The 12,402-nt window shown below is 29.9% G+C and overlaps 4 protein-coding genes across 4 annotated transcripts; 1 reads left to right on the top strand and 3 right to left on the bottom strand.

Annotated features, from left to right (window-relative positions):
• Window positions 1-358: 358 nt before the first annotated feature.
• On the top strand, window positions 359-4,242 carry OCT59_025103 (uncharacterized protein; the record flags this gene model as incomplete). The annotated part of the gene is made up of 15 exons (XM_066136159.1): window positions 359-448; window positions 541-772; window positions 876-1,123; window positions 1,205-1,469; window positions 1,548-1,583; window positions 1,680-1,719; window positions 1,789-1,814; window positions 1,924-1,979; window positions 2,068-2,086; window positions 2,172-2,192; window positions 2,260-2,303; window positions 2,384-2,488; window positions 2,582-2,836; window positions 2,915-3,266; window positions 3,340-4,242. The coding sequence occupies 15 exons, from the start codon at window positions 359-361 to the stop codon at window positions 4,020-4,022; spliced, it is 2,472 nt and encodes an 823-aa protein (XP_065991866.1). The 3' UTR covers window positions 4,023-4,242.
• Window positions 4,243-4,353: 111 nt separating this feature from the next.
• OCT59_025102 (uncharacterized protein) lies at window positions 4,354-8,982 on the bottom strand (the record flags this gene model as incomplete). Its single annotated transcript, XM_066136153.1, has 2 exons — window positions 4,494-8,982; window positions 4,354-4,401 (listed from the first exon to the last, which is right to left on the bottom strand). The coding sequence occupies exons 1-2, from the start codon at window positions 8,952-8,954 to the stop codon at window positions 4,354-4,356; spliced, it is 4,509 nt and encodes a 1,502-aa protein (XP_065991865.1). The 5' UTR covers window positions 8,955-8,982.
• Window positions 8,983-9,177: 195 nt separating this feature from the next.
• OCT59_025101 (uncharacterized protein) lies at window positions 9,178-10,728 on the bottom strand. Its single transcript, XM_025317020.2, has 4 exons — window positions 10,679-10,728; window positions 9,999-10,583; window positions 9,823-9,905; window positions 9,178-9,742 (listed from the first exon to the last, which is right to left on the bottom strand). The coding sequence occupies exons 2-4, from the start codon at window positions 10,301-10,303 to the stop codon at window positions 9,438-9,440; spliced, it is 693 nt and encodes a 230-aa protein (XP_025179280.1). The 5' UTR covers window positions 10,304-10,583; window positions 10,679-10,728; the 3' UTR covers window positions 9,178-9,437.
• Window positions 10,691-12,174, bottom strand: OCT59_025100 (uncharacterized protein). The gene has a single exon (XM_025317021.2). It carries the CDS (start codon window positions 12,100-12,102, stop codon window positions 10,768-10,770), a length of 1,335 nt encoding a protein of 444 aa, XP_025179281.1. The 5' UTR covers window positions 12,103-12,174; the 3' UTR covers window positions 10,691-10,767.
• Between the last annotated feature and the right edge of the window lie 228 nt (window positions 12,175-12,402).

Raw genomic sequence — 12,402 nt, 5'->3', positions numbered from 1 at the left:
TATTAAATATTTCAATTAGTTTCATATGATGATTACATATTTTGGTAATTTGCGTTCGAATACCATCTTATGCGGCACATGCCTGGTGTAAATACGCAAGGATGTTGTGATATGTGAACAACAACTTTTTCTGAAGATACATAACTACTGTAGTTTTATTTGTTTAGTTATTTAGAATTAAATCTCATTTATCCTTTTTTTTATTATAGTTCAGAGGTGACTTCATTTTTGCATTAGCTTAACTTGTAAGTAAAATTTATAAAACGGTAATTGACATTCGAATATTGCGCATGCATTGGTTTTTTTAAATTCATATTTCCTTTTCCTATTTCATCTTGTTTAGCTTGTAATTTATATAATGGATCCTCGAACCAGAGGCCTGGGAACTCTTCATGTTATTCCAGATGATATATTTTCAGAGCGTATTTTGGCACAATTATCAGATCTGGTTTTTATTTATTTCGAATTTTTCAATAAAAAAGACATGTTACAGCAAAATATCATTTTAAGCGAAAAATTCTTTTATTTCATTAACAAAAGGATTTAGCTCATTGTGCTCGAGTATCTCGTTTCTTTTATGTATTTTCTCGTGATGATCAACTTTGGAAGAAACATTGTTTGGATAAATGGGGCGATAACCGTGAGATTATGCAAAACTTTTTGTTTCGTGGAACTTGGTTACTCACTTATTTATTTCCAACTATGTTGAGCGAACGTGAGGAAAAAGAAAAAGTTTGGGCACATCCACTTTGTCGACTTTTACAATTCCCTGGTAAATATAATTACACTGAAGAATTTTAAGTATTTTAGCCTATTTCATTACTGCTCCTGTATTTTCAATCAATTTCGTAAATTAATTACCGCTTATTTTATAGAAATTATAAAACATAGTCATTATTTATATGCAAAATGGTGTCGTTGTAATATGTTGCTTGTCAATTTTACACCAACACCTGAGATTTCATCAGATTCTGTGATTCCTATAGAAAATGGTGTGGAATTGACAAAAGAGAAGTTTGAGAGTTTGTACGATGCACAGTCTGTTCCTGTTTTGATAAAGAATAATGAAGTTGAAAAGTGGAAAGCTTGGGCTGATTGGAAATGGGAAAATATATTGAAGAAGGTTTTATTGTAATTTATTATTATTTGTTTGATTTTATACTTTTCGTACTTCAAATTAATTTTTGGTTTGATTTTCTTAAAGTATGGAAAAACTGTATTCCGTGTAGCTAATGAAAGAGGTGGAAAATATCGATATTTATCGATGTCTCTAGAATCATATGCACATTATATACGTATTCAACATGATGAAACTCCTTTGTATATTTTTGATGCCAATTTTGCTGATAGAGATTCGGAAATGGCTGAAGCATATGAAGTGCCAAAATACTTTCAAGAAGATTTCTTTTCAGTTTTACCAGATAAAAGACCACCGTATCGGTGGATTATAATTGGTCCTGCAAGATCAGGTGAGATTTGATAATTTTTATTTATCGAATCTCGTTTTTTTTTTGCGAAGGAATAAATTTATAATTCTTCTTTTATAGGCGCATCTTGGCATGTTGATCCTGCTGGAACGTCAGGTTAAACTTTTAATTTATATCATGATAAGAGCGTCATGCAGATTCTGTTTTGATTTTTTGTACTTAAATCTTGTAAATCTCTCTTTTTATGGATAGCTTGGAATACAACTATTGAGGGGAGAAAACGTTGGGCATTGTATGTTTAGATTTTCAACTGAAATGTATTTTTATCAAATTAACATTTAACCCTTTCTTGAGTTCTTAGGTATCCACCACATGTTTTTCCTCCGGGTAAATATTGAATTTTATCAGCTTACCCCTTTGCCTTTTTCGATCTACTTCTTTCCATACATCCTTGCTAATAAAAATTTTGATTTACCATGTACTTTTTATTTTTTAGGCTTAAGCATATCTCGAACCGGTATTAATGGGCACCAGTCACTTTATAGTACAGATGTGCTTGAAAATGCTAAGGATTCAGCAACTTCTTTATTTTGGTATCTTGAGGTTTATCCTCAATTAACTCCGGAAATGCGCCCACTAGAGATTATACAAGAGCCTGGGTAATCATTTATATTTTTAACACAATCTAATTTTATTAATACTTAAATTTAATTACAATATTTATTTTGTTTTTAATAATTTTAGACAAACTATTTTTATTCCAAGGTAAATCATAAACATATAAATTATTGAACGAAATTATATGACTTTAATACATTCTTTATATTAACAGTCTTCTTTTCTTGGTTGACGATTTATAGTGGTTGGTGGCATATGGTAATTTATTTTATTTTATTTTATTTTTTTTTTGTATTGGCCTCTTTTACCTTTAATCTCAATTTATTTAATATCTTTAGGTTCTTAATCTTGATGATACTGTTGCGGTTACTCAAAACTTTGCCAATATACATAACCTCGAACACGTTTGTGAATCTTTGATTGGCGAAAAAGATAAATATAAAGCATGTACACTATTCATAACAAATAGTCTAAAAATTATCTCATTGAATTTAGTATCAAATTATAATTTTCTTTTTGATTACATCCTAAATTAGGTATGGGAAACTTTCCATGAAAATATTATAATGACTTATCCAAATCTTGAACCATTCATTACACGTAGAATATCAATGTTCTCAGATAATACTGATGATTCAGTTATAAAGGAAGAAGGATTTTCTTCCAAACTGGATTTTCTTGAAGGGTTCCGTGATTTAAGAATTTGGCAACCTAGAGTAATTGAAGTATTAAGAAGATGTGAGTTGAACGAGAATGTACCTATAAAGGTTATTTCACATGGACAAAATCCGGTAAAGACGTTCATGTTTAATTTAATTTTGATCGATAATATTGCGCTTTATATTAAACATTTTTTATAAATATATTAGGTTTTTCGAAATTCTACAGCTGTGATAAAATTTTATTCCCATTTATTTAATGGTGTTAAAACATTTTATGCGGAGAGTAAGGCATATTCTATAATTACTAATCACATTTCCGAGAAATATACAAGGTATTTCCCCAGACTTATAGGGTCAGGTTATCTGTTCGATGAAAGCAGTGAAAGAAATTATAGATGGCCATATCTTGTAATTGAAGCCGCCATTGATGGTGGAGTGAGTCTTGCTGAAGTGATTGTCGGGGGAGGCTTAAGTCTCAGTGATGAAGTAGATGTGAATGGAGAGAAAGGAATGGTAAAATGGGGTGAAGTGGCCGACTTTTCTGCTGAAATTCTTAACGGTAAGTTGAGATATTCGATTGTATATAACTTTATTTTATTTTATAATGATTTATAATTTAATTGTCCTTTTAGCTTTACATAGTTTACCATCTATTTCTATCGTGGATGAAAGTATGGCATTAGATTTAACAACTGCTGAACAATCATCCTTACATCCATTTCATAAATTTATTTCTCGTCGACTATCACATGCATCAAAAGTTCATTCCGAATGGCTAATATTTTCCCCACAATTAATTTCACAAATTTCTTCATATTTACCATCATCACCACTTGAATTGTATAATCCAGAACTTGATGGGTCATTAGCAGGAATATTACATGGTGATTTGAATGCCGAAAATATTTTAGGAATTCTCACATCATCTGAGGAAACATCTAATCATCAAAATCATAATAATCATAATGGTTTAGATGAAGATGAATTAACAGGTTATTGGACGCCTACAACTGTTATTGATTTAGGTGATTCACAATTATATGGAGGTGATCCACTATTTGATTTAATACCAATTTATATTTCGGTATTAGGATGTTCAAAATTATTATTAAAAAGATTTTTAGAAAAATACAATGATGATGAAATAGAAAGTAAACAAAAAATTTCAATGAGAATGTTTAAAAGAAGAGCAATGTGGTATACGCTTTTATGGGAATTTGAAGGTGCTGTAAAATATTTAATTGGCTGTCTACCTAATATTAGAGAATGTAAAAATTGGGAGGATGTTGAAGAATTAGTTTGGGGAATTATGTAAATTATAATCTTAAATAGAAGTCTTTTTATTTATCTAGTAATTTATAATTATATTAATATCTATCAATTTTAATTATTAAGTTATAATTAATATATATACCATTTTAAATTTCTTAATTGCCTAACCTAAATTCCTAAACAATACAATTTACAATTATAAGGAATGAAAAATACAAAGTAAATTAAAACAATAAATAGCTATTAATAAATATGGTTGTTATAATCGAGGTTTTTTTTTAGAAAATTATATAAATTATTGAATAAAATCGTATTAGTTGGTTATTATAGATGGGGGAAGAAGAAAGCAAAAAATTTACTGATTTCAATTTGTCCTATCTCGAACTCAATTGAATGGCTAAATCCATATTCTTTTGCAAGACCTATTAATAAATGATTAAAAATACATAAACGTATGAATAATAAAAGTATAACAAATATAAACAAAAAAACTAAAATCTCAAACGTTATTTACCTCTTGATACTGGGTTTCCAAGGTCCTAAACCTTTTGTCAACTTCACGTTTTTCATGCGTCAACTGATCCTTATCATTAATTGCATCCAAATATCTCATTTGAACTTGTGCAAGTGTCTCACTCAACCGATCACATTCCCCTTGTGATTTTTTTAATAAACTTTCCAATTCTTTAATTTTTTGTTCCAAATCACTTAATTTACTTGAACCAATATTTACATCATTAGTTGAAATGTTACGCTGCCGTTTTTCTATGGATTCTAACATCTTGGTCAGATTTGCAATTTCCTCCTCTTGTTGCACCTTAAGCTGATTTTTTTCTTGAGTATGTTCCTTTTGAATTGTATCAAGTTTATTACGAAGCATAGATATAGTTTTTTCGGCCTGTGTAATAGACTTATCGGCCTTACCATCAGCATCAGAAAGTTTCTTATTAAGTGATGCGATTTGCTCTTCAAGTACTTCATGGGATACTTTGTATTTTTCTATCTGTTTATTAAGAGTCGTAATGGTCATTGTAGCATTTGAAAGTCTTACATCATCCTTATTTGCAGATTGTCTATTATGAGTTTCTACAATATGCTCTTTCTCAATAAGTTTTTGTCGAAGATCTGTCACTTGTTTATGGAGTTCTTCGATTTCAATCTGTGAATCTCTAAGACGATTTTGAAGTTCTCGTGATTGAATGTCAGCATTTCGTTTAGTCTGCTCAGCATCTGACTCTGCTGCTTTCAATTTTATTGTAAGACGATTCGTTGAAGCTTCAAGACCCTCAATACGCGTTTGCAACTGTCTTTTGCTCGTTTCAAGTTGACAAATTTCCATTTCTTTCTTCTCATACTCAATTTCAATCTTATTTAACTTAGCTTTAAGTTCCTCACTATGTGTACTAGAAATATTAGACAATTTGTCTTTTAATTCTTCTTTTTCCTTAGTAAGGCGAAGAATACGCGATTCATCATCATCTTTTAAATCTTTAAATTGTTCCTTTAGTCTATCCAATTGTTTTCTGGCATCTGTCAGTTGACTTGATAGTCTACTCTTTTCTTCTGAAATATTTGACAAATCGCCTTCTATTTTTTTCTTTTCGGTCTCTAATTCGCGTACTTTAATATCTGCTGCAACTTTTTCTTTACCAACATCAATTAATTTTTGCTTCATTGTCTGCCTTTCAGAACGAGCTATTTCTAACTCTTCACGAACAATAATTAATTCAGATCCCTTTTGTTTAAATTCAGATTCCATAGATTCATGATTTGTAATAAGGTCGGCTTCTTTTTGTCGCCATACTTCACGTTCAGAAGCCATATCTTTCATTAAAGTTTGCATTCCATTTTGATGTTCTTCCAAAAGTTTCGATAAAGCATCTTTCTGTTTGTCTAAATTTTCGGTTGCCTCTTTCAATTTAAGATTTTCTTCTTGAAAATCTGTCGCTTGAGAAAGTAAATCAATTCTTTCCACCTCTGACTGTTGAAATTTTTCTTTTAAATTTTTATACTGTTTCTCCCATTCTTCCTTCATTATAGATATAACGCCAGCTAATTTATTACGTTCTCCTTCTAATTCTTTAACTTCACCTTTTAATGATAAACCTTCCTCGTGTATACGCTGCATTTCTTCTTTAGCATTATCTAAATCTGAAGCTAGTCGCTGTTTTTCTGAATTAAAAATTTCTTGTTCAACTTTCTTTTCTTTTACCAATGTCTCGTTTTTTTGTTCAAGCTCTTCAACCTTATTGCGTAAACTAATGAGATCAGTAGACATTTGCAAATTTTTTTGAACAAACTGTTGATGTTTTGTACTAAGCTCTGAATAAGACATTTCCGCAGTTTCCAAACGACGACTAGTATCCTCAATAAGTTTAACAGATACAGCATTTTCAGAAAGTTTGCGTTCAAGAGTCTCATTATTACGTATTAACTCGGCGATTTTTGCTTCGTATTCTTCTTTTAAACGTGACTGTTTTGACTCAAATTCATTAGAACGATTCCTTTCCATTTCTTGTCTAATAGAACGTTCTTGTTCTTTACGTTCATTTATAAGTTGTTCTCGAAGTTTTTCAAGATCTTGACTATGTGAAGACGCTAATTCTGAACGCAGTGTGGCAATTGCTTCTTCACGATCTCTTTGATGGAAATTTTTCAATTCACAAATCTCTCTATTTTTTTCATCTCTCTCTATTTGAACCTGACGTTCTAACCTTTGAATTTGTTCTTTTTTATCTGATATTAAATTTTCTAATATTTCATAGCGCTCATTAACTTTGTTGATATCTGAATCACGATTGGACAATTCTAGACGCAATTTAGATAATTCATCATTAGCATCATTAAGTTGATCACGCAACTCCTTCGATGCAGATACTGCATTTTCTTTATTATATAGTTCATTTTTAAGATCTTGGATAATCTTTTCTTTTTCTTGCTGAAATTGAACAAGTGTATTTTCAGCATCTTCCCTCTTCCTAATAAGGGTTTGCAATTCTTCAAGAGTACGCGAATGTTCCTCATCCAATTTACTCAACTTGGATTCAGTTTCTTCCTTTTGTTGTGCTAAACTTCCAAGCAATGAAAGTTGTGTTTTTAATTCATTCAAAGTAGCTTCAGTATCTTTTTTATATTGTCGCCAGTTAGCTTCAGATTCTTCCTTCTGCTTTATTTCTGTTAAAAGTAGTTCTCTTTCAGATTGATGAGCTCTTTCTAACCTACTCTCTAACTCCATTTTTTCAATATCATTTAGTTTTCTTATTTCATCTATTTCATTTATTGTAGATTGAGCATCATTTTGTAATCTTGAAATATTATTTAATTGTTTTTCATGTTCTTCCCTTAATAGTCCTTTTTCTCTCTCATATTCTCGTATTATAGATTGTTTTTCACTTTCAAAACGTTCTTTTAATTCTATTAACTCCTTTTCAGTTCGTTCTTTTATTCTTGTTAATGTCTCAATTTCAGTCCCTATCTTATCTTTTTCAGCATCATAAATTCTCATCAATTCTTCTTTTTCAGATTTATGTAAATTAGTTAATTCCATACGAATTTTTTCTTCATTCCACTTATTTTGCTCTGAAAGCTCTTTCCTTGTCCTCTCTAATTCACTCCAATGCTTATTTTTTGTCTTTTCTAATTCATCTGCTAATTCTTGTCTTGCTTTTTCTAGGTCTTCATTATACTTTTTCTCTAATTGAGCTTTTAAAGATTCTGATGAATCCATCTCAGCACTATATATACTACGATTTGTTTCATATGATGGTACTCGAGAACGAGAAAAAGTAGATGATGCTATACTACTAACACTACTATTATCATCTTGAAAACTTCCATTTCCCTCACCAGAATATTTTCCATTTTCCGACTTTGAAAAATCGGTAGGAGAACTTCGTGATAATGATTTTGAACTATAAATGTCTGATGATGAATTATAAGTAGTGTAAGTTGTAGGATCCGAAAAATAATCCGAATGCTCCCTTAAAGATTTTGTGTCAGAAGATGTTCTTTTATTACTATAATCATTATTATCATCACTAACTCTATATTTATTATATTGGGCTAGGTCAGCATCAAGTTGAATTAATCTGTCCTGTATAGGTTCTGTAACAGTCTGTATCTCTTCCTCTTTTTTATTTAATTTTGTATCTAATTCTAAATCTAGATCTATTTCCCTTTTTACGTTATCTACCATTTCCTTTCCTACAGTTTCTAGCTCGTCCTCTAAAGCAGAGATACGAGAAGCCAACATTGCAATAGCCGCGGCAGCATTAGTAGGTGGAGATTGTTCTGAAGTTGAATTTTTCATCAGGTCAATAGCAGAATCTTTTTTAACTAAATCTTTGTTATCGGTAATAATGGGATTAGGGCTAATTTTATCGGTATTAGTGGTCATGGTATCAGTGGTCATGGTATTATTGGTATTACTGATATTAATGGTGGTAGGACTTTTTTTTTCAGTGATAGAAGAGGAGGAAGAGGAAGTGGATTTTTTATCAATGGCAATATTATTTTTATTATCTTTATTTAAAATAGACGGAGAATTATTGGACTTTTTTTCAAAATTTGAAGGACTAATGTTATTTTTTTTATTTATATTTGTTTCAAATCCTTTAATATTATTTTTACGTTCAATATTTGAGGATATTTCATTGTTTTTTGGTCCTTTATTTTCAAATTTTGCCAGTTTATCTTTTATGGAAGGTGTTGCCATAGTTTCAAACATACGTGCCGCAGAAAGGACATTTGAAACTTTATTGGTTACCTTAAGTTTTGAAGCTTCTTTAGGATTTAGTTCTTCAGTTTTACCCTTTTGATAAAGTGAGGAGGTCTCTTTAAATGTTGCCATTGTATATGTAAAAAGGGAGTAGAATAAAAAAAATATATAATATATTTTTTTTTTTGTGGGTAAAGAACCGATTAAGTGATACTTGAAATAATTTTTTTTTTGCTTCGTTATATAGTTTACATGCATTAATCAAAATTGGGTAATAGATACCCTACAGTGAAACAAATAATAGTAAAACCATTCATTGATGAATATCCGAATTTGATATGTACAGATCTACTTTGTTTATAGTAAATCGAAATTTTACAAATTTTACGATTCGGACTAGTATTTAATTTTTTTTTGAAATTGCTTCGGGCTTCCTAAAAATGGCTAATTATCATTAAAAAAAAAATTTTTTTAATCTTTTCGCATGATTCCTTTCGGGAATACTTCCTTTAATTTATTATTTTTTATTTTTATCTTCGCAAATTAATATAATATTTTTATCATGCATTATTTACAAAATTATGTACAATAAAAATGGTAAATAAAAATCAAAAAATAAAATAAAAAAAGGAGCGGTTAGCATTCTTCAAGGAACCAATCTCTAGAATTCGTTTGTTGCTTTTGGTTCATCGTTTATCTTTGAATTTTTTGGACGTGATATAACTATTAAGGCTTCGGATTCTATATATTCGCCCATTCATGTTTCTTCCGACAATTTTCACCTGCATCACAGAAGCCGTCTACCATAAATTCTTTACAATAATCAGCTCGTTTGCTGACCTTTACGTGTGTATAACGACATTCACTACCTTTAAGACACATTCCCTTTGCGAAATGACTACAATGTGGGATTATATGGGCTGATAAAATATGTTGACGATAACATTTTTTGCCAGAGCACTCTGCTCCTTTGAGCCATTTTTTACAAATCTCGACCTTATTTGGATTATGCTTATATGAACACAAATCACCATCCTTGCAACGACCTGCATGAAAAAAAATTTTTTTTGAAATATAAAATTTTTGAATGAATCAAAACTAAATAAGAGAGAAAATTTTTTCATACCATATTTGTTAAAGTAGGTACATTGTTTGTTCACAATCTGTGACTTAAAAACTCTATTGGAACCATTTGCCATGACAATAGAACTAAAAAAAAATTATCGAAATTTTTTTAATAATATAAAGTATTTATAATAACTTTTTTTTTTTGAAAATAAATAAATAAATAAAAATAAAAACCCATTAAGTCTTGTCCCTTTTTGATCCTTAAATAAATCAGCACGAACAAGCTTGTTCGGCCTTTGTTTCACATATTCACCATTCCGGAAAAAAGTAAGTGCATTCACGCCATTACCATCATGCTTAATATTAACAGAAACTGGGGATGCAATTTTATGAATAGTGGTCGGGGAAGTTCTACTTGAATTTTTATAAGAAATTTCTTTTGATTTCAGGTCCTTGGCGTTATTGAAGTGGGAACAATATGACGTTATGAATTGAGATGATTTTGTCATTTTTTTACTGTTGCAATCGCCCATATCCATAAAAAATCGAGGAACTTTCTTAGTAGAATTTTCTAAGTAACAAAATTCTGTGTAAGATGCTATGCAAGAAATAAATCGTAATTACGAGAATAGTGAAAAATCAGAATATTGAATATTGAATGCCGGGAGATCAGCACTAACAAAGCAACACCAGAATACTTTCAAAGCAGAAAGTTTTCTTAGAGTTCAATAATTGTAAAGAGCACACAAATTATTGACTCCCTATTATATCATGAGATTCAAACAACGGCAAAGATTTCAAAGATTTAAATACGTGTAACTGGAAGAAAATATGTTTGATTCGTTATAAATTTGGATAAAATTGGTTTAGTCAATGAAATCATGTGTTTATATCATCACCAATGATTTACCAACCTTATGTTTTTAAAGATTTATATCAAAATTATCAAAATCAATTTTTTATTCCACGTGAACCATACGATTTACAATTTTAATTTACAATATTACACAACATAAACTTTCCAAGGTTCCTGGTTTTCAACAACTTTTTCATACTCCGAAGTAATTTCTACGCTATATAACAATTTACGTTCAAAAGCTTTAGCTAATTTAGAATAACTTGGCCGTTCAAAAACACTATTCTCCGTCTCATTGCTATTGATAACGGCAGAAATAACAGAAATTTCATGAATAGCTCTAAATACTAAGGGAGAAATATAAACACAATATTCATTCGGTTTAAATTGCCAAATTTCTCTTCTATAATCCCAAATACGATCAATATCAAAGGAAGAATCAAAATTATATCGAAAAGGAACCCTAACATCTACAATAATATTATTATTATTTTCTTTATCTTGTTTATAAAAAGTTTTTGGTAAAAGAACATGTAATTTGCTAAATCCAAGTTTAAAAGAATTAATCTCTTGTAATTCTTTATCAAAGGAAATTGCCTGATTATCCTCACAAGCGAATTTTTGGATTGTAGCAGATTTTAGGCCCTTATGTAAACCACAAAAAATGTCAACAGGTCCACATCCCGGAAGTTCTTCAATACCGTAATAAGGATTTTGTTCACGTTTAAATGAAGCTTCTGCATTATGATAAGTGACATTTTGAATGAACTTCCGAAGTAATTTACATGCATCATCTATGACGCGCTGAATTTGTTTATCAATAGGCTCTTCTTGTGATTTTCGTTCGGAACGTAACCTAGCGAATGCGTATAAACACAAAGCTGTAATATATATTTCCAAGCATTTGGGATTATTGAATGCTGCGCCATCCGCGTGAGATTGAATGAATTCAAGTAACTGACGTGAAATGGATGCCCACATATGTGATTTCTCCATACCCCAATTATTTAAAGCCAAACTAAATTTCTTTAACTGAGCTTTTAGTTCATCTTCTGAAAGATTCTTTTCTAAATCTTCAATTTCCACTTGAATTTGTTTAAGACCATCTCTTAGTACACTATTAATTTCATTTAATTTACTTTTTAACAATTTTCCTTCAATATTAAATTTCAAAAAATCGTAAATACTCTCAAATTCTGATTTATATTCTTTTCCCATGGATGAACAAACGTTTCTTGATAAATTTACAATTGAGAATTTTGATAAATCTGATTTTTCTACAGGAGAAAAACATGGAATATTATTTAATTCAAGTGGATCAATACAGCAATTGTAGAGCTGACTCGTCGTTAATTGTTTAATTGCGGTATTGATGATTTCGTCTACACTCATCATATAACCGTAAATTCCTGATTTAATATCATGCTTAAAGGGCAAGGTATCTGATGTTGTTTGACTAGTTTTCTCCAATGAATTTCCCATAATTTGTTAAAACAATTTGATATTAGATGTATTGAAATTATTTTTATTTTTATTTTTTTTTTTAAAAAAAACAAAAGATAAATACGTTTATTATATGTTTATATATCAATTATCCTCTTTGAAACTCAATGACTACAAATTTAATTGGTTATGCATGTAATAAGCGATGAAAAAACTCAAATCGGGAAATCCAAATGAAACTATTTATATAAAGTTAGAAATCATGCATATAAACTAAACTAAATCAAATTTTATCATTCTTGTTTGCTTCAAGCGGCCACGCACACATCAAAGAACAAA

The sequence above is a fragment of the Rhizophagus irregularis genome, chromosome 5 (genome assembly GCF_026210795.1).
Source record: "Rhizophagus irregularis chromosome 5, complete sequence".
NCBI lineage: Eukaryota > Fungi > Glomeromycota > Glomeromycetes > Glomerales > Glomeraceae > Rhizophagus > Rhizophagus irregularis.
Note: the sequence above shows the minus strand (reverse complement) of the source record. Positions and strands in the feature narration are given on the sequence as shown.

Coding starts and splice junctions, on each gene's coding strand:
- OCT59_025101 (XM_025317020.2), bottom strand. CDS start 10,303: ATGGATATGGGCGATTGCAACAGTAAAAAAATGACAAAATCATCTCAA. Junction 9,906..9,998: donor AAAGGGACAAGACTTAATGG/GTTTTTATTTTT, acceptor ATTTTTTTTTAG/TTCTATTGTCATGGCAAATG. Junction 9,743..9,822: donor TACCTACTTTAACAAATATG/GTATGAAAAAAT, acceptor TTTTTCATGCAG/GTCGTTGCAAGGATGGTGAT.
- OCT59_025100 (XM_025317021.2), bottom strand. CDS start 12,102: ATGGGAAATTCATTGGAGAAAACTAGTCAAACAACATCAGATACCTTG.